This window comes from Epinephelus moara, chromosome 23 (assembly GCF_006386435.1).
Source record: "Epinephelus moara isolate mb chromosome 23, YSFRI_EMoa_1.0, whole genome shotgun sequence".
Taxonomy (NCBI): Eukaryota; Metazoa; Chordata; class Actinopteri; order Perciformes; family Serranidae; genus Epinephelus; species Epinephelus moara.
In genome coordinates, this window is record NC_065528.1 from 8,458,060 (window position 1) to 8,476,899 (window position 18,840).

The 18,840-nt window shown below is 42.1% G+C and overlaps 1 protein-coding gene across 1 annotated transcript; it reads left to right on the top strand.

Moving 5' to 3' along the window:
* Positions 1 to 2,464: 2,464 nt before the first annotated feature.
* On the top strand, positions 2,465 to 12,885 carry e2f7 (E2F transcription factor 7). Its single transcript, XM_050036692.1, has 13 exons — positions 2,465 to 2,667; positions 3,200 to 3,315; positions 3,769 to 4,077; positions 4,692 to 4,851; positions 5,206 to 5,445; positions 6,091 to 6,255; positions 6,344 to 6,487; positions 6,724 to 6,900; positions 7,013 to 7,094; positions 7,938 to 8,253; positions 8,887 to 9,040; positions 9,940 to 10,334; positions 11,161 to 12,885. Exons 2-13 carry the CDS (start codon positions 3,217 to 3,219, stop codon positions 11,314 to 11,316), a joined length of 2,397 nt encoding a protein of 798 aa, XP_049892649.1. The 5' UTR covers positions 2,465 to 2,667; positions 3,200 to 3,216; the 3' UTR covers positions 11,317 to 12,885.
* Positions 12,886 to 18,840: the final 5,955 nt, after the last annotated feature.

The following is an 18,840-nucleotide window of genomic DNA, read 5'->3' on the forward strand; positions in this document are numbered from 1 at the left end:
TTGCGGTCTATTATTATGTAACAACTTGGGGCTGGTCCCCGGACAGCCTCTTTGCATGCAGGGCGGGACCCTGCGCTGTCTCCCTCCACACAGCATTTCGCGCTGTGGCTCAGGTAATATTAGCGCCACTGGTGTTGTCCCCTCCTCCCTCACCGGCCTCCCATCTGTCTGTTTCAACCGCACAGCTAATTACAGCCAGCCGCGGAGACAAAGCCCGGGTGATTAGGTTAAAGGTATTAATAGTGGGTTTCTATGTGCGAGGTTTTAGTACGTGACGCTGGTGTCACTGTGGAAGAAGGAGCAGGGGGGGAACCAAACTTCTCAGCTGAAAGTCAAAGATCGTCTATAAAGACAATGAGTCACTCGTTTGAAAAAGAAAATCGGTGTACAACGAAGAAACTCGGGCGTCATGAGCACCACGGCCGTAGTATGGCAGTTTTATGGTATTTAGAATATATATACTTTTTTCAGCCGTGTAAAAGTTGATCAGCACTAAGTATCGACAGTTACTGAAATGACTTAACTAATGTTAGACTGTGAATGGCTTGTTAAATATTCCTCAGCTGTCTTCGGCTGTGACCAGGGGCCTCAGGGTGGGGGGAAAGGTGGGGCTGGTTACTCAGGGCCCCAACGGGAGGGGGCTCCTTGAAAAGCCTGGAATGAAAAGCTTGAATTTGGTTGATTTTTTTTTTCTGAGTAATTACTGCCATAACTAAATTTGAATTGCCTAAACGAATCAATTGAAAGACTGAAATATTTACAAGAAATAGTGGAAGCCCTCTAAAGGCCCCTACTAAATGGTTTACCCACCTCTACACAAGGGCTCGCCTTTAAATCCACCTGGAGCCGAGTTTCACCCCTGTTCCACCAAAATTAACACGTGCATGCAGGATATTTAAACATGGGTAAACCTGTTAAAAATAGGCAATAGACTCCTTTTTCCATTACCAGTAAACCAGAGCAGCTATTTAGTCTCTTTTAAACTCAGTGCAGACTAATTTGGATCGATTTTTGAGTGCTGCTTGGGCAGAGACGGGCAGTATTTTGTGGTGCCTCGTCATTGCATCTTGCTGGTGAAGAAGCTAAAATTCATGCGTTCATCCGCGTATAGTGTTCCCATCAATGTAAATCAGAGCCAGAGGCAATAAATACCTGAGACTACTGCAGAGTCATTTTAATGCCAAATAAAACCTTTCCCACTGTATTAAAAACCCAGATGTTAGCAAGTGTTTGTGGGTTTTATCTGAGTGCTTGACCCAGGAAATTGGGAACAGAAAAAAACAGAAAAGAAAGAAAGCAAGCAAACTGACCAGGTAAAAACAAGAAATTGTAAGAAAAGGTGCATGAAAAGGACATGGATCAAGAGAGGACGGGTGGGAGGCCCACAGAGACTGCTAATGCAGAGGGCCCAAAATTTGGTGCTACACCCCTGGCTGTTCCCAGATACTGTAGTGGAGGGTATATGTGGGTAGCTATACTCACCTCTTTTTTCGGTTTTACAGTATACCCACCTATCAGCCAAAACACTTTTTAAATATAATGGAGAGTATACCCACTTCCTCCCTTGTAACCGACCCATCTACAGTAAACCCACCTCATCAACACCCAGTGGTTCCCAACTGGTCCAGCCACGGGGTCTAGATTTCTCCTTAGTGCAAGGTCAACAGAGTGAAATACATTCAGTGCATACTTGCATTTGGCCATGTCGTCGAACTAGTTTACCGTCTCGGTCAAGTGGTTATCCATCCACTTTACATCAGAAAGCAGCTCTTTAGAATACAATTTCTGTGCTGGAAATTAACTGTACTAATGAAATAAAGTGTGTTTTTCACAAACTTGACACGTTTACGAATCACTTGCGTCCATTCATATTCGATCCACCACCCACTTTTGGACCGGGACACACCAGTTGGGAACCACTGGCTTTGCCTTTCTGTATCTTCCCAGAAAGCAAAATGCTGCACGTTGATTTTACATCTATTAATTTTCAAATTGTACTGGAAAGGTGTTGAGTAAAGTTCTTTTAAAGACAAAATTGCATCAAGCTCCATTTCTTCCTGATAGACTTCTACAAAGCTTAAATTGTTCTCTCTCGAGTAAATCTTAGCTTTTAGTATTAGGGTCTTCTTTGTTTATGCGAGTTGTTAGAAATAAACCACCTAAAAGTGTGTATGACACAACTTTCCCCGCCACTGCTTGAGAAAATAGCTGCGGAGTGAGACCTCTCTTTGTTTTACCCTCCCTCAGGCTTGGACAGAGCGCGCCGGTTGCCCCGCCAACACAACTCTGGGAGGCGTGGCCAACATCCACGCCCATTGGTAGAAGCTGAGGCGCGCACCCGAGCACGACAACGCTGACTGGCTGGAGGTTGAGTGACGCACCCATTCACCCGGGCGCTGATTGGCTGGAGTCAGCCAGATGCCTGAGAGCGCCAGAAAACAAGCTTGAGCGGGTGATGCTGGAGTCTTCTCAGGACAGTGTAGAGTTTTCCGCTACTCGGACAGGAGTCTCAGAGGACTGGAGGGACGTGCTGAGGAGGACTGCCCGCTTATTTTGAAGAGGGAAATTAGCTGCTATGTTAGTCTGAAGAAACTGCGCACTGACAAGCCTCTAAAGCCGGACACAGAGCCACATTGGAATAGCTCATTCATTCAGGAGTGGAGGAAGGTAAGAAATGACGTTTTCCCTCCAGCGGTTTCCTTCTATAGTTATGGTATGCCCGTCAGCTGAGCTAGTAATGTTAGCTAAGTAGCTAATTAAAGCTAAATTAGCCATAATGACTATAAATAAGTCAGTTATATAGTCACTCCCTTTGAAAGGCTTTGCCACACCTAAATGTAGGGACTAATTTGAGTGAATTGGCCCTTTATTAAGTGGAGACTGTCATGGCTACATCTAATGCTACATTGAGTTAACGTAATTAATGAACGTCATGTAATAAAACATCCAGCTCCAAACTTGCTACATTAGCTGCAGTTTAGTTGGTCATATTAGCAATAACCAAACTTAATTGATGGGGCTGATGGCTAGGTTATAGCCGTTAGCTTGCTAAGAGCTAGTTAGCTGATGTTATTTGCGCCAAATTCAGCTAACCACTCGTCTTAAGTTTTCTGTACATGCTAATTTTCCCTTAACCTAAACATTCCCCCCACTTCGATACCAGTCAGATAATCTGTTTCTGACTTTATTTAACTTTTAGGACTGCAGTTTTTCCAGATGGAAGTTGAATGTCTAGCACTGAAAGACCTCACAAGTCCCAGGAAAAGTCTCAGGGTGGAGCAGGAGGAGGAGGATGGGGGCCAAAGTGAACAAAAGGTAAGGCGAAGGTGGCCTTGATCTCTTGGGTGGGGTCTCAGCAGAGTGGCAGGTTTGATTATGATGCAGCTGAGGGTGAGCTGCAGAATCAGGCTGATCAGAGACAGATGTCTGGAGTAATGTGGTGGCATCTTAGCAGTCAGATAAGGTTATTAGAGCTGTGGCCTGGGTGGCTCTTGGATTTAAAACGGCTAGGCTAAGTTGGAAAGTAGTGGAATAGAGAAAAAAAAACGCATCTTGAAGTGTCTACAAGTCAGTGATCAGCTTGAAAGTACTTGATTTCTTATTCAAAGAAGCAGCACTCAGATTCAGAGCCAAGTGTCAACATTTGACTGAGATAGTATTCCAAAATAAAACTCCTGGATGGAGATTTGAGTTTATACAGCAACAGGTGGGCATTCACCCAGTATAAGCAAATGTTTGAAACTCTAAACACAGTTGTCTCCATCTCAGGAAAACATCTGCACAGATTGGAGAAGATCCACGCCAGCCAAATCTGCCGATTCCACCTTTCCCGTTTTGCTAATGACCAGAAAAGGTGCCACCCCTGACCTGGCCCACATCACCCCCATCAAACACACAGCCCTGGCCGAACCCTGGACTCCCACGGCCAATCTGAAGATGCTCATCAGTGCCGCGAGCCCAGACATCCGGGACAGAGAGATGAAGAAGGTGCTGTTTAGACCCATAGAGAATGAGAAGGACAAGCCGGCGAGTCCAGATACTGTGGTGGAGGATACAGAGGTGGAGGACTCATGTCAGGTACGTGAAATGGGAGCTAAACTAAACTAAAACTATGTCATTAAAAAATACAGTTTCTACAACAGCCAAAAAGGCATTTAATAAGTTTTGTTCTTGTCGAAAATTATTCTTTGTCAGCTGGGGGAAAATCCGCCAGATTGCAGTTCTTGTTTGATAGTTTAATTAAAGAAATGCCCTCAGAGGAACCCAAAATTTCAAGTCTTAAATGTTCATGGAGTAAACACATTTCCCCCACTTTATTCACATAAGCAGCTGAGCTCTCAAGATTGTGAGCTTTCAAAAGCACAAATACAAACACTCAGTTTTGCCTAATAGATAAAGTCATATTGTATATAAAGTGAAAGCCGGAGCCTGAAGTCGCTGAGCTTTTGTGATACGATTATTTCTTAAATCCGACATGAAGGTTTTTCCAGCCTTATCAGGATTACAGGATTTAATTCTTTTCCAAAACATGTGCCCTTGTAGACATTAGTGTAAAAGCAAATAATGGCTCTGAACTGAGATGTGTGTTAATGTGTATGCTACATGATGTCAGAATCTCTTAATTAGTGGTAAAGCACAAGACAGAGGAGTGTTAATCATCTGTCTATGTATGCGTTTGTCTGTCTGTCCAGTTTGAAGCTGTGGAGGAAGAGGATGACACGGACAAAAAGCCGAGCAGGAAGCAGAAGAGCCTGGGTCTGCTGTGCCAGAAGTTCCTGGCCCTCTACCCTGACTACCCACCGCCACACAGCCCCATCTGGATCTCTCTGGATGAGGTGGCGACCAATCTTGGTGAGAAAGAGAGTTTGGACTTGTCCCAGCCACTGCCTGTGCTGTTGTTGTAAACACCTCGTGGGAGGGAGATGATAATGGCAGCAGCTAATGTCCATTTAATGAGCATTATAAAGTTTTTATGTTATTGCCTTTGGATTTAGGCACAGTTGCTATGGATACTTGTTTTTCATATGAAGAGTATTTTGCACTGCATTTAATGGAGGGTTGCTGAGCTGCAAGGCTCTTTAGTTTTATAACTTTCATTCGTTTTAATCACAACACTGACCATTTGGTGTGTATTTACTCAGATGTGAGCATATATTATCCAAGAACGAGTGGGTCATTTCTGTGCTCTTCTACTCAATTTTTCAGGAGTGGAGCGGAGGCGGATCTACGACATCGTCAACGTGCTGGAGTCTCTAATGATCGTGGGTCGGATTGCCAAGAACAGCTACACCTGGTACGGTCGTCTGCGGCTGGAGGCCACGCTGGAGGAGCTGCAGAGGAGGGGTCGGCAGCAGGGCTACCACCTGCAGGTGGATCTGGCCACTGAGGAGAGGGAGGCTGGACCGGGGCGCGAGGACGACGGAGCGGAAGGGGACGCTGGCAACGGTAATGAACTGAGAGACTAAACTTAGAGTGGAAAACAAGAAAGAAACCATCTTCTACCTTTTCCACCAGCTTGAATTTCCTCATCCCCTTCTCCTAGCACCCTTTGCATGCTTTAATGGTGGTGATAAAAGGAGCTGCAGTTTACTGTTGCACTTACAGTATAAACCATCTGTTTAATGCCGCACATCTAAAAATGTAAGGAGCACCTTCCACCAAATTATCTCGACAGCTAAACGATCAGTCCCTTCAAACTCACAGGAATGAATAAAAGCCTGGTTTCCATAGTGACTCCTCATACATGTACACACATGCACACAGCTTCTCATTAAGAGGGTGTGTGTGTGTAGTCTGGATAATAATAGTGCTTGTGGCAAAGAGGTAGTTGACAAATGTACATGATGCCCATTGAGTGGTTCATGTCTGCTGGATTTGTTGTGGCTGGTTGGATGTGATGACCTCAGTAATAATAATACATAATAGCTGTCATCGCAGCTGAGCAGCACAACAACAAACACCTACAGCACAAATGGTGTTATTAAGGCATCCGCTGCACATTTAATCTCATGCGTTATGATCAGGTCATTATTTCTTGCTGCTGCAACGACCCTGCTGATTAATAAGGTTGTCTTATCTTTTATTATGTAGAGTCCTGGGCGACTGGCAACAGGAAAGACAAATCTCTGCGCATCATGAGCCAGAAGTTTGTCATGCTGTTCCTGGTGTCCAAAACGCAGACGGTGACTCTGGACGCAGCGGCGAAGATCCTCATCGAGGAGAGTCAGGACTCGTCAAGTCACAGCAAATACAAAAGTAAGAAGGCGTTAAACAATATGTCCTGCAGTACAAGTTGCTGTTTCTTTTGTGTAATCAAAACTAAACCTCAGCCCTGTATCTTCAGCTAAGGTGCGGCGACTGTACGACATCGCAAATGTGCTGACCAGCCTGGGCCTCATAAAGAAGGTCCATGTGCGTGAGGAGAGAGGCAGGAAGCCGGCCTTCAAGTGGCTTGGCCCTGTTGAATTCAAAAACTCTGGAAATGCTGGTAAGAGTTCAAGACAAGATTTTGACAGTGATTAAAGGAATAGTTCTGATTTTTTTTTAAGTACACCGAATATGGATAAGTGCCTCATACAAACCCACTTAAAAAAAAAAAATATCAGACCTATCCATTTAACATGCATCAGTGTCATCTGTAAGGTGTTAGATTCATTGATAATAACTGCTTTTTTGTTACCGCTGTCATGCTAACTCAGCCATTATCCATCTCCCCATCCTCAGCTGTAGAACATACTGTGAATCTGGCGGCTGCCGCTCTGCCTGAGGCCACGCAGCCAGCCCAGGACCTCAGAAGAGCCAAGATGGCACGGCATGCCTCTTTCAACATCACACCAACCTCTGCGGCCGTACAGCGGCTGGTCAACTCTGCACCCTGCAGTCCACGACGAGACATTACGGGTAAGACATTTTTTGTCCATGCCATTGTTTAGTCAGTCAAAACGGAATAATTAATGACATCAGAACATTTTCATATTCTTGTGTGATGAATGGTTTTCTCCTCACACTGCAGGTCTGCCAAACCAGCCCGTGGATTACTCCAGAAGGACAAGCAACAATGCAGTGTGTCGACTGCAGTTTGGAAACAGCACTGAGTGAGTTAATACTAACACACACTCCAATACTCTGTATCACCCCTGCATTCTCTTGGTCTAGATTCATCTACAGTCATCTACCACCGATTTACTGCCAAACTATTTACCGCACATAGTTGCTCTTTTTGCTAACCTTTGCCAGTCTATCAGTATTACTGGAGAGAATCCACATCAGCTGCCTTTAACAAGGGCAAATGGTCCTATAGCTGTTGGAAGATGAAGTCATTATATTATAAACGGTTCAGACTGAAGCTACACTATTACATCTAAATGAATAAAGTGAGTTTGTACTGTCACATTAGGCATTAGAAGCTATTTACAGTGACCTAGTTATAAGATGCAAAGGCTCCCCATTCACTGAAGGGGTTTTTAATCTCTCTCTTCCATACATAATATTTCACAATCACTGCCAGTGTTTGCATTGGCTGGTGTGTTTGTAGCTTTAGGTTACATGCAAGCTATGGATATGAATAGTTTTTGTCTCCTGTGCGTGTATGCGTTGGCTCCATAGAAACGGTACACAGTAGTTCATGTTATTTCTATGGTTGGCCTGCTTGTGGCCAAACCACAGCTGCCCCAGGACTGTGGCTGTTAAGTGTTTTCAGAGGGAGGGAGATAATAGGGCTCAGAAGTGTGTGTTGAAAAGGAATATTTTAGACATGAAGCTGGGTAAGAATGCACCAGAGGCAGTGGTAGCCCACAGGATAAGAGCTGGAGGTTCATAGCTGGGAGGTGGCCAGTTAGGGTGGGACTAGAGCCTACAGGCCCAGTCAGGCTCAAGCCAAGAATTAAAGCTTTAATTCTGATGAATAATCATGTTTTAATTCTTTGTTTCCCCCATAGTAACCGTCCCACCAACAGCAGCAGCCCATTAGCTCCGTCCTCCGCTCATCCCACCCTGCTGGCACCTTCCCTCCACCCAGAGCACCTCTTTGCACCTTCCTCCTCTCCCCACTGCTTGGCCTACCTGCCCAGCCTGTCCCAGCCCTCGGTGGTCATGCTGTACAGGGCGCCAGACAAGCCCGAGCAGATGCCTGAGGGTCAGAGATCGCCCCGGTTGGAGTCTGAGGAGGGGAGGAAAAGAAGGAGGGAAGAAAGGGAAGAGGAGGGGGCGGTGGTGAAGAAGAAGGGAACGTTTGGGTTAGAGGAATGTGAAAAGGTGAGGTGCTGTTTGATGCGTTTACTTGTATGTTGAAATTTTTACTTTACTGAGACCAGTTTAATTATTTTGGTTCACTAGAGTTATATAAAGTCTTTTTTCTGTGTTTTGCACCCACAGTCACAAGATCCTGTTAGTATTTCGGGAGAGCAGACTGTTAAATTGAAAATATGAAATACTACACGCTCACTGACTAGGATAACTCCTGCCTGGTGTAATTAAAGACTATATATTAGTAATGTATGGGATATTTGATAATTGGAAACCCTAGTCGTTAACAAGGCCACACGATTCCAGTAATTGGAAAAGTCTCATTTTTTATGATTAGATTATCTTTTAGAAAGTAGATTAGGAGAAGAGACTTAAAGCACTGCACCTTTGCTTCAAGAAAATGAAGAGAAGTTAAAAATGTCATTAGAAGGTGAGGGTGTTGATCAGTGTCGTGATTTTAGTTGCTGAGCTTTAAGTTGTTACACGTTATAATATAAACTGTTCATTCAAGGTGGACTGTAGACGAGGAATAGTGCCATGCATCGGGGTTACATGGATACAGTAAAAATAGGGTGGTTCCTCTATTATAAATGTCCATCAGCTGGTCCAGGTTAATTTATTTCAAGTTTGTTTTCCCTCCAGATGAGAGCTGAACCTCAAAGGGAAGCAGCAGAGTGTTCACAAACGCATAACAGCGGGATTTCCCCAAATCACCGGGTGCCCGATGAGAGTCAAGGTGCCAGCAGCAGCGAGCCCACCCAACCATCACACTACCTCTACGTACCCAACAACGCAGGTACATACACAACTTTGTCAAAACTCTCTACACTCAATCAAGAATAATCTGTTGCTATAACCATATGCAGTATGTAGAAACATTACATTGATGTTAAGAAAATTGATAATGGTGCAAGTTTCTGGGTTTATTAAATCAACACCTCTGATGTGTAGTAATGATGTAGTGATACCTGGTTCTTCCAATTCCCATATTTAGCTTATCAAGATTGTAAGTTTAAAAAAACAAACACATATCTAAACTAACTGATTTCTGTCCTAAAAAGTATTTAAAACATTAGTAAAACAAAACAGTTGTTTGAGCACAGATTGACTCTTCAGAACAGGGGTGAGTTAATTTGGAGCTTTAGGAAGCTTCAAGAAGCAAATAAGTGTTGGAAGTCTTGTGGGAGAATCACATTATTAAAACTGATGAAGGGGAGGCTGTTTGTGCCAGTAGGTTCCTACAGGCAGGAAAATCCCAGAGGGACCGAAGTTTACTTAGAGAGTGTAAACAATGTTAGTATGAGTAACCTTTGGGGAAATTACTTAAAATAAAAAAAACAGTACCCAATTCATAATTTTTACCCCTTAAAACCTTTATAAGCACAAGATAAGAGTAAAATAGATATAATTTCGTTAACTAAAAACCGTCACTTTTTTTATTTGTTGGATTTAGGGCTGTGCGATATGTCTAATAATAATATATTTAGGCGATATCACGATACGCAATATGTATAGATATTTTGAAATCAACACTAAACAACTGTGGACTACTAAAATACTCAACTACTAAATAAACTAGTTACAATAAAGTTAAATAAAGTACTGTTAAAACAAATTAAATGAAGTACTGTTAAAATAAAGTTAAATAAAAGTATGGTTACAATACAGTTAAATGTGTGTTTTCCTGATCTACAGGTCTGAATAGCTTCAACTTCCTCCTCTCTGCCGGCCAGCCACCAGCGAGTCTAGCACTTCCTCCCAGCAGCGTTCCCACCTTGGCGCTGCCCTACGTCCTGGTGCCCTCCGCAGCCCTCTCCCACTACCCCCTGGTGGCCAGCGGTTTACAGCAGCAAGGCTCCGACGCCCATAACAAACTGAGCTTCAGCCTGCCTACTGTGATGTCACCTGCTCACTTCATGGTGGGGGCGGCACCATACGGCCTGGCAGCTGCCACATCAGAGATGAGCAGGTCCCCGGTTCCATCGCCGTCCACTCCAGAACAGAACGGGCTGTACGGGTCAGCGGCGGGCACTCCACATTCTCCCTCAGGACCACGTCACACTGTCACCATCAACACACAAGAGCCACTGGTAAGGACTATTGTAGCTCTCCTCACACGTACACACATCGCTGCTCTGAAAACGCATTAACTCCGACAGCATTTGCCGTCATAATGATACATGACCTTTCTGGTACCAGGCACTTGCAAAATGCCATGACGCAGCTTGACATGAGTGCTGCATCTGTTTTGCGAAGCTTTCCCCTCATTTACTCGTTTAGACAGTTACTCATTTAGCAGTTCAAGATGATTAATCTCCAAGTTGTTGAATAGGGATTAATGTTCTTGCCTGCAATGCTCTTCTCAAACAGTCGCTTTAGATGACCTGCTGAGGCGCTGGATGGATGGCTAATTAATGCAGCATTAGAAACAATGTGATGGGTCAATGGCCGTGTTGTAATGAGGCATAAATCAGGGATGTTCTCTCGTTCCCCCCACGTTCACTTTGAATACAGGCGGAGTGGTGCTTTCATGAAACATCCAGGTATTAGTTACCAGAATATTTTCTCTTTTAAACCCTGCAGAGACTTTATATTTTCTTGAGTTCATCAGAATTACCATTTCTTATCTTTTCCATTAATTTACAGTATTTTTATCGTAGTCTGGTGATAGAGTTGTGAGCAGGGGCCGAGTTGTCATTTGATGAGAGACGCTCCAAGTTTTGAGATTTGGTAGTCAGCAGTTGGACCTTTAACAAGTCACCTGTAAAGAGCTATGACATTGACAGTTATGTCACACCTGAGAGTCTCTGAACGCATCTCCAAAGAAACCCCACAGTACGTGACATTAATGTAACTACCTGGAGCAGGTTGTGTTGTAAATGTTCTCCCATCTGACATCACTCTCTGCCTTCACAGACCCCACATACTCCAAAGGAAACCACACCATCTGCCTCAAAGGCTTTCTTCCAGACCCCAGGCACGCTGGGAAGTGTAGTCAGCGCTGCGCCCGCTGCCCGAAAAAGAGGCTCTGCACAGAGGAGACTGGACGTCGGCCACCCACCAACCAGTTAGACGTGTGAGGAGATGGAATAGGTGCCAACATGCTGTTTTAACACTCAGGTGTTGATCCTTGAAGTGAAAAATGTGGTTTCAAACTATTGGTGGTTTGTTTTATTAATTATTAAATTAAGGGTTTCCTGAAAAACCTAAGAACACAAATTTTAGTTTGTTGAAACTTAAATTAACTTCCCCAAAACACAAGGCAGCAATGTGAAGATTGCTAATCACTGTACGTTTTTAACAAATTGTGGTTTCCATTGTTTGTTCGTGACATTAACAGTTGAAATGTGCCTCCTGGTTTAATTATAGGACACCAGTTTTCAGAGTGAATGAATGAAGCTGTATTGCCAATGTTACAGTGCCCTCCTGTGGTGGGAGTCGGCCGCTGCTGTATTTTTTTATTTCAGCCTTAATTTTCCCTCCCAGATGTGACCATGCTGCCTAATTCCCCTTCACTTGTGTATTAAAGCCCAATTGCTATTTATATTTTAGCTAATATATGTTGATTACAGGGACTGTAATTGAACATTAACATTTTGAGCACTAAGTACGTGACAGAATGTCTGTCTAATTTTCAACTGATTGTCCTTTGTTGGCCCCTTCAGGTTTTGTTTCATCACCTAGGTGTAATAGGAAATCTATTAGCTGCTGATCACCAGTTTACATGGACAGTAGCGGACGATCCTCTCTTGACTCATTTCAGAAATTACTGTGAGGAGAAAATCACTATCGCCTTAAATGTTTACAGCCAGCCAAGAATCTCGAGGAACAGTTCTTGGACTTCTTGTTGCAGGGCAGGTGCATTTATTTACTCGTCAGGAAGACTAATGTTACTGGTGCTGTGTTTGTTTTCACTCAGTAGCTGCAACCATAGTGCTTAATGGTTAAACACCAACCCTGTAGCTCTGTTACTGACTGACTGAAGGACAGTGTGACTTTCAGGTACTTGAATACTTGTGACTTTACTAGAAATTGATTTTAAAAAGATATCAGAGTACTGTAAAGATATTTTCTATCTTTAATTTATCCAGGGAGTCTCCCAGTATGACCACAACCTGCTTTTGGCTGGTGCAGTTGGGGGTTAAGTGCCTTACTTAAAAGGCACGTTGCCAAGAGAAGAGAGTTGTTGCCTTAGTGCAGATTTTCTCAGGTTGTCTAGAGACTTGTATCAACAGTTCTCTAGTCACGAGCCCACTAACTTGCCTCCAGACAACTCAGCCATGCTTTGCATGGGAATCATTTAGGAGAGCTTAGCTATGTCACACCAAAGGGTGCACAACTCATCCACTCTGACTGAGCAGTGGATGTGTCTTCATTATTGTACAGTTTTATGTCAGTAATTATTTTTGTACATTGTATTCATAGTGTCATTCATACCTTCACATGCAGAATGTTAAATGCTGCTTGACTGTGTTTGAAATATTGATTATTGTACTGCTAGTTTTAGTAGTCGTGTCCTCTGATCTAATTTTCACAAAACCTGGAGCTCTTCCTTCACTGTAGCTCTGCTGTCTCTGTAGTTATGAGCCAAACTGGTTCTCGTCTGTATGACTTTCACAAACTTTAATTAAAAATGTATGTCGCTGACCAGCTTTGTTCTGTGTGTGTTTTAAACTGGGGAATTTGTTGCTGTATTTTCAGATATTTTTTCACCAAGTGTTAACGAATATAACCTTGATTTTGGACAATAAGATAGCCTCCCTGTTCTGAATTAATTGTGCTCTATAGTTTTACTCTACAATGGAAAAAAAACCCTAAAATAGCAATCCAAATGTTGACAGAATTACAGATGGCTTCAGTTTGCCAATTTACAAATTTACAGATGCCACCAATAATTCAGAGTCCAATTCAGAATGGCCCAGCAGATGGAAGCAAGCCATGCTAATGTGGTCGGTTGACACTCTTCATCTGTAACACACTTCCTGTTTGCTGCAAACTCAGTGCAGTATTGTACACATTAAACATTAATATGGGACTGACAATTACAAAAATGATTCACCGCTCAAATGCCAGAGTAAAAAAAAACAAAAAAAGCACAGAGGTGGTTGAAATTCAAATTATGCATGCAGAGAACGCATCGGTACGCTGAGGTTAAATTCTTATTCATAATGAATAAAATTCTGTTGGGGAGAAGCACAATCAATACATCAAGTGTGATCTTGGGGTCAGATCAGGCTGATTGAGTCACACTTAAAAACACACACCATCTGTGTGAGGACATAAACATCTAATCTAAGCTTTTATATCAGCACTAAAACGGAGCTGAGGGAGCTGCCAATAGATGTGTTTGGCCCCTGCCAGGCACTTATGACACTAAACCTCAGCAGATGGGACAATTAACTTTATATAGACCGATAGTTTAGCCAAGTATCTGCTGTGGCCAAAAACCACTTCAATGGAAACACACTGTTCCTGAGGCAAACCAGAACAATCCACTTTTCAAATACACACCACTACCACTGCAATTCCCACCACCGTCATACTGGACTGTTTTTTTTTTACCACTGCACTACTATATAGTGGGAACCTACTATGCTTGTTCTTCTACTACTACAACTACTACTACTATTGTTGCAAGTTCTACCACTACACCAAAACTACTGCAAGTCCTACTACACTACTATTAGTAGTGTTATAGTTCCTCTACCCCACCACTAACCATTACAAGTTCTACTACTACACCACCAACTATTGCAAGTTCTGCTACTACTACCCTACTCACTATTACAAGTTTGGCTACTATATACTATGCTAGTTCCAGTACTACCACGCCACTAACTAGTTCCACTACTACACCACCAACTATTGCAAGTGCTGCTACTACTACCCTACTCAGTATTACAAGTTTGGCTACTACTATTTACTATTGCTAGTTCTAGTACTACCACGCCACTAACTAGTTCTACTACTACACCACCAACCATTGCAAGTTCTGCTACTACTACCCTACTCACTATTACAAGTTTGGCTACAACTATAGACTATTGCTAGTTCTAGTACTACCACGCCACTAACTAGTTCCACTACTACACCACCAACTATTGCAAGTTCTTCTACTACTGCTATACCACTAACTATTACAAGTTCTACAACTACAAAACGAACAACTGCAAGTTCTACAACTACACCACTAACCATTCCAAGTTCTACCACTACTACTACTACTACTACACTACTGACTATTGCAAGTTCAAGTGCTACTATACACTATAACTACTTCTGCTTCCTTCACGCCACTTTTACAAGTTCTACAACTACACTATTATACGTTCTACTACTACACCACTCTTGCAAGTTCTACAGCTACACCAACCATTTCAAGTTCTACTACTACACTACTCACCATTGCAAGTTCAACTACTACTTTACACAATTGCTAGTTCTACTCCTCCCACACCACGAACACGTTCTACTACTACACCTCTAACTATTGCAAGTTTTACCACTACACCACCATCTTAAGTTCTACTACTACACTATTATTGCAAGTTTAACAATTATACCACTAATTATTGCCAGTTCTACAACTACACCACCAACCACTGCAAGTTCTACTACTAGTAGTACACTACTCGCTATTGCTACACACTATTGCTCACTATTACTACTATACACTGTTGCTAGTTCTGGTACTACTACACTACTCACTATTGCAAGTTCAACAACTACTATACATTGTTGCTAGTTCTAGTATTCCCACACCACTAACTAACAAGATCTGCTACTACCTCACTAACTTGCTAGTTCTACTACTCCTACTCCACTATTGCTATTTCTAGTTCTACTACTTCTACACCACTGCCATTACTACTGTGAACATGTCCATGCTACCACTAGCTAGAGTTCTTAGTACGCCTGCTATTTAATCTAACTTACCACCACTTATGGCTGTTACCACTAATACAATGACTGATAGAACTACTAATTCAGTGCTGACACTACCCAGTAACTGACTAAGCGATTTGGTCCTTAGGTCAAAGATGGCTAACACTACGGTAGATATTTAAGCCAAAACTGAAATACATTTGGCAAACAGGTGAAAGCTTTAGCTTACAACCATTGCCTCAACATTACTTAATGATTATGCAACATATTCTTAAGACGAAGTGATTTAAGGAACAGTTTGACAATTTGGAAAATGCATTTATTTGCTTTGTTGCTGAGAGTTAGATTCATTTACATGTTACCAAGACATTTACTGTAGATATTACATCAACAATACAGTGTCTGCTGGGTGTGCCACTAATACAGTGAGCAAAAATGGTCCTGTGGGCCTGGAAGTGTTGAATCCCCCTCCAAATCAGTGTGACATATTCATTCATTTTACTGGCCCGGCTTGCTTCTGAAACACTATACATGTGGTCATAAATCTCCAAATGGTGTCAGCAAATGTTTCCTGAGGGCCCAGAGTGATTTAGAGGATGTTTTATTTTGCCAGAAGGCATGAGAGCATGTCAGAATGTCTCTTGTTACGACTTACATCAAAGAACTACAAAATACTTGTCTAGTTTGAGTGAAGAGTCTCTGAGACAGTGAATCAGAGTTAGAAACTCATGCTTAAAGTCTCTCTCTTTTCTTTACAAAGGGGCTATAGGTCTATTTAGAGGGGGGAAACAAACATATGAAGTTCTTACACAAAGTGCAGACGCTCACATCTGAAAAACATGTAATTCTGTGTACCCACCATCCACTACAGGTACCATAGTCCCTTCAATTATTATTTTATAAGAGCAACCACCTTTGTTTTCCCTTTAAATGCTCAACACTTTGCTTCAATTCATTTAACCGTGGCTCTGCTTTGGGAATTCCACACCTCAAGCCTTGTTTTCCATAGGAGGACCAGAAGAGCTGCAGCTTTACCTGATTCAAGCAGTTTTATTTTATTACTGCTTAGTTTCTGCTCCCAGAAATTCTTCCTGAATTACACTAATAGGCCCCAGGTGTATTGCCAAATCTGTGATCTTTAAACAAAAAGCCATTCTTTTGCAAGAATTCCTTAACATCTGCAATAGATATTAACAGTGTCTGTATGTTTTAAATATATTATTAGAGATTAGATAATTGGAAATTTGGTAAAAGGAAATATTTCTGTACTGCGGTCATCTATCTGATCAATTTAGGAGACCCCTGTATAAATAGCCTTTATTTTTTAATTCCATTTAGGAGTAAAAGTGAATTGATTTTTACTTTTATCTTGCACTTAAGTCAAGGTTTTGCTTTGGGAATTTGTCCCATTTGCTTTACTGGGCTTTGTTAATTACAAAAATTTGACTAATTTGTCCACAGACCACAATCCCAATAGCTGTAGGTCATTTTTAAAAAAAAAAAAAATATCACAAGCTATTATCATTCCATGACTGTCCACCATCCTATTCTCCCACAAATCCCATTTTACTAAGTGTCTTTCTCATTGTATCATTAATACCGACCTTAACACTGAAGCTTGAGATGCCTGCACTTCTTTAAATGTTCTTCTTGGTGCTTCTTAGACTTCCTTGAGTTATCGCTGCATCCTTGACAAAATCTGGCACTTCCATTTTAAGATTTCTCCTTTTGCTCAAAGCAGCTCTCACTGTGATTCTGCGCAGTCTCCGGCCTTTAGAAATGGCTTTGTCACCCTTACTAGACCCATGGCAAACATATTCCTTTTGCACTTCTTTTGGAATTTCTTTGGATAAAGGCATAGTTTCATTGTAGGAACTTTGTGGTGACGGCTTCACTGTTGGGAAAAGAGGTTCGATGAGGCCCACGTTCAGCAGGGCTGGCTGCAATCAAGCCTGGCTGTGTGCAATCAGCTGAAGGCAACTAACAATCAGTCATGGTAATTGGCTGATGGTGAATGGGGCAAGACCATTTTCACATGAGTGAGATAGAAGATATTCCCTTTGTCTAATCCACATTTTGTCAATCTATCTATTACCATTCATTGTGAAAAAATATCCAGTAGAGAAACAGGTTTTCCCAGCACTGCGTCTGCACACATGGCTTCAATTTATGTCCAAATATAACCGTCTCATATATATTTTCCAGTTATTCATTCAGATCATGGTCTGATCTTTCATCACAACAGCTGGCCTTGTCATCATCCATTTAAATAGAATAATGCTGAAATTGACAGTCATCAGTCTAAAGAGGCTATGTCAGATTATTGCTTGAGGCTGATTCAATATTTCTCTATCAAGCGTTCTGTTGTTATGGACCTTTCAAAACAAATAGCATGACTAGAAAATAATGAAGCTGAGGTTTGTTGGTGACAGCGCAGGGCCCTGTTTTCCTTCACTGCACATATTATTTTAACAGCGGGGGACTTGAATCAAACACACGTCGGTTTAACTGAAAACCAGATTCACTGTGTCTCTGTACATTAAAGTCTTTAATTAGACATAAATAAGCCTATACCCTCCTTAAAGGGGTTGGTTTTATGGTTAAACCTTTTAATTAAATCAAATTAATCATGCTGTTCTTCTCCCACTGTCACCATATAGTTCCACTGTGGTGAGACTTGTAGTGATATCATGAGAGAGGTCATGAGGGTCGCAGGTTTCATAACCAGCAGACTTTATGTGACGTTGTGCTGAATCATGCTTGCTACCTCATTGTGTGGCTCTGTAACAGTTTCAGCCTAAAGCATTAAAATGTTTTTTTTTGTCTTTCACCTATAATAAACACTCAATTTGATATCAAAGTGTTTTGTAATCTGTAATTAGGTGCTACTGGGTCCAATCTGGCATCAGAAGCAGGAGAGAAGTGCAGAAAATAAAAGCCTTCAGCAGTTATGTTGTGTATATATTTACTCTGTTTGCATTATCATATATGTTGTAGAACTTGTGGTAATTGTGCCCCACAATTTTTTTTTCTCATGTGTAATTTCTACTGTAAATCACTGGGTTGTCTGTCTTTATCCTTTGGATCACAGACATCAGCTATGCTGTATGTTAGCAGTTATTATCAGGATGTGGTTTGTGGTGACTTTGAACAGTGCTGCGCTGGTCAGCGTTGTCTCTGTGCAACAGACTTTACTGATGCATTGACACATTGGCCCCTCTTTTGGCTTCTCTCTGAGCTACAGATGTTTTCCCTGCTTGTAAGGCAGACATGAACAAGTCATCATCTATTACACTATGTGACCAGCAGGGAGCAGGATAACTGCAAGTTTGGACAGACTGACACAGCAGTGATGAAGCATTCACAGTATACAAAGCCACATACACACCCAAAAAAGCAAAGTGTCCACCCATTTGGGCAGTTATTTAAGTCTAGTCTTTCTACGTAATTTTCTGAAATCCTGACAGAAGGACAAGCTCCTTTATTCCTGTGGCGTTTTAGACACATTTAGCACCACACAGCTGCACTCGCTCAATGCCACACAATCAGGAGTCCTGCACTCAATGACGAATCTTCCTATAGGCGAAATAGGCAGCAACCTAGGGTGCCACCCTTTCTGACATTCAAAAAAATCAAACATAAGGAAATTTGGTGAAGTGTATGTAGGCGGCTTTAAAGTAAGAGAAAATGAAAAGGCAAAAGCCATCTGAA

Bases quoted from the DNA above. Each gene is read 5' to 3' on its own strand.
- e2f7 (XM_050036692.1), top strand. From the start codon at position 3,217: ATGGAAGTTGAATGTCTAGCACTGAAAGACCTCACAAGTCCCAGGAAA. The intron at 6,256-6,343 runs GTAAGAAGGCGT...CTGTATCTTCAG, and splicing joins AAGTCACAGCAAATACAAAA to CTAAGGTGCGGCGACTGTAC. The intron at 10,335-11,160 runs GTAAGGACTATT...CTGCCTTCACAG, and splicing joins TCAACACACAAGAGCCACTG to ACCCCACATACTCCAAAGGA.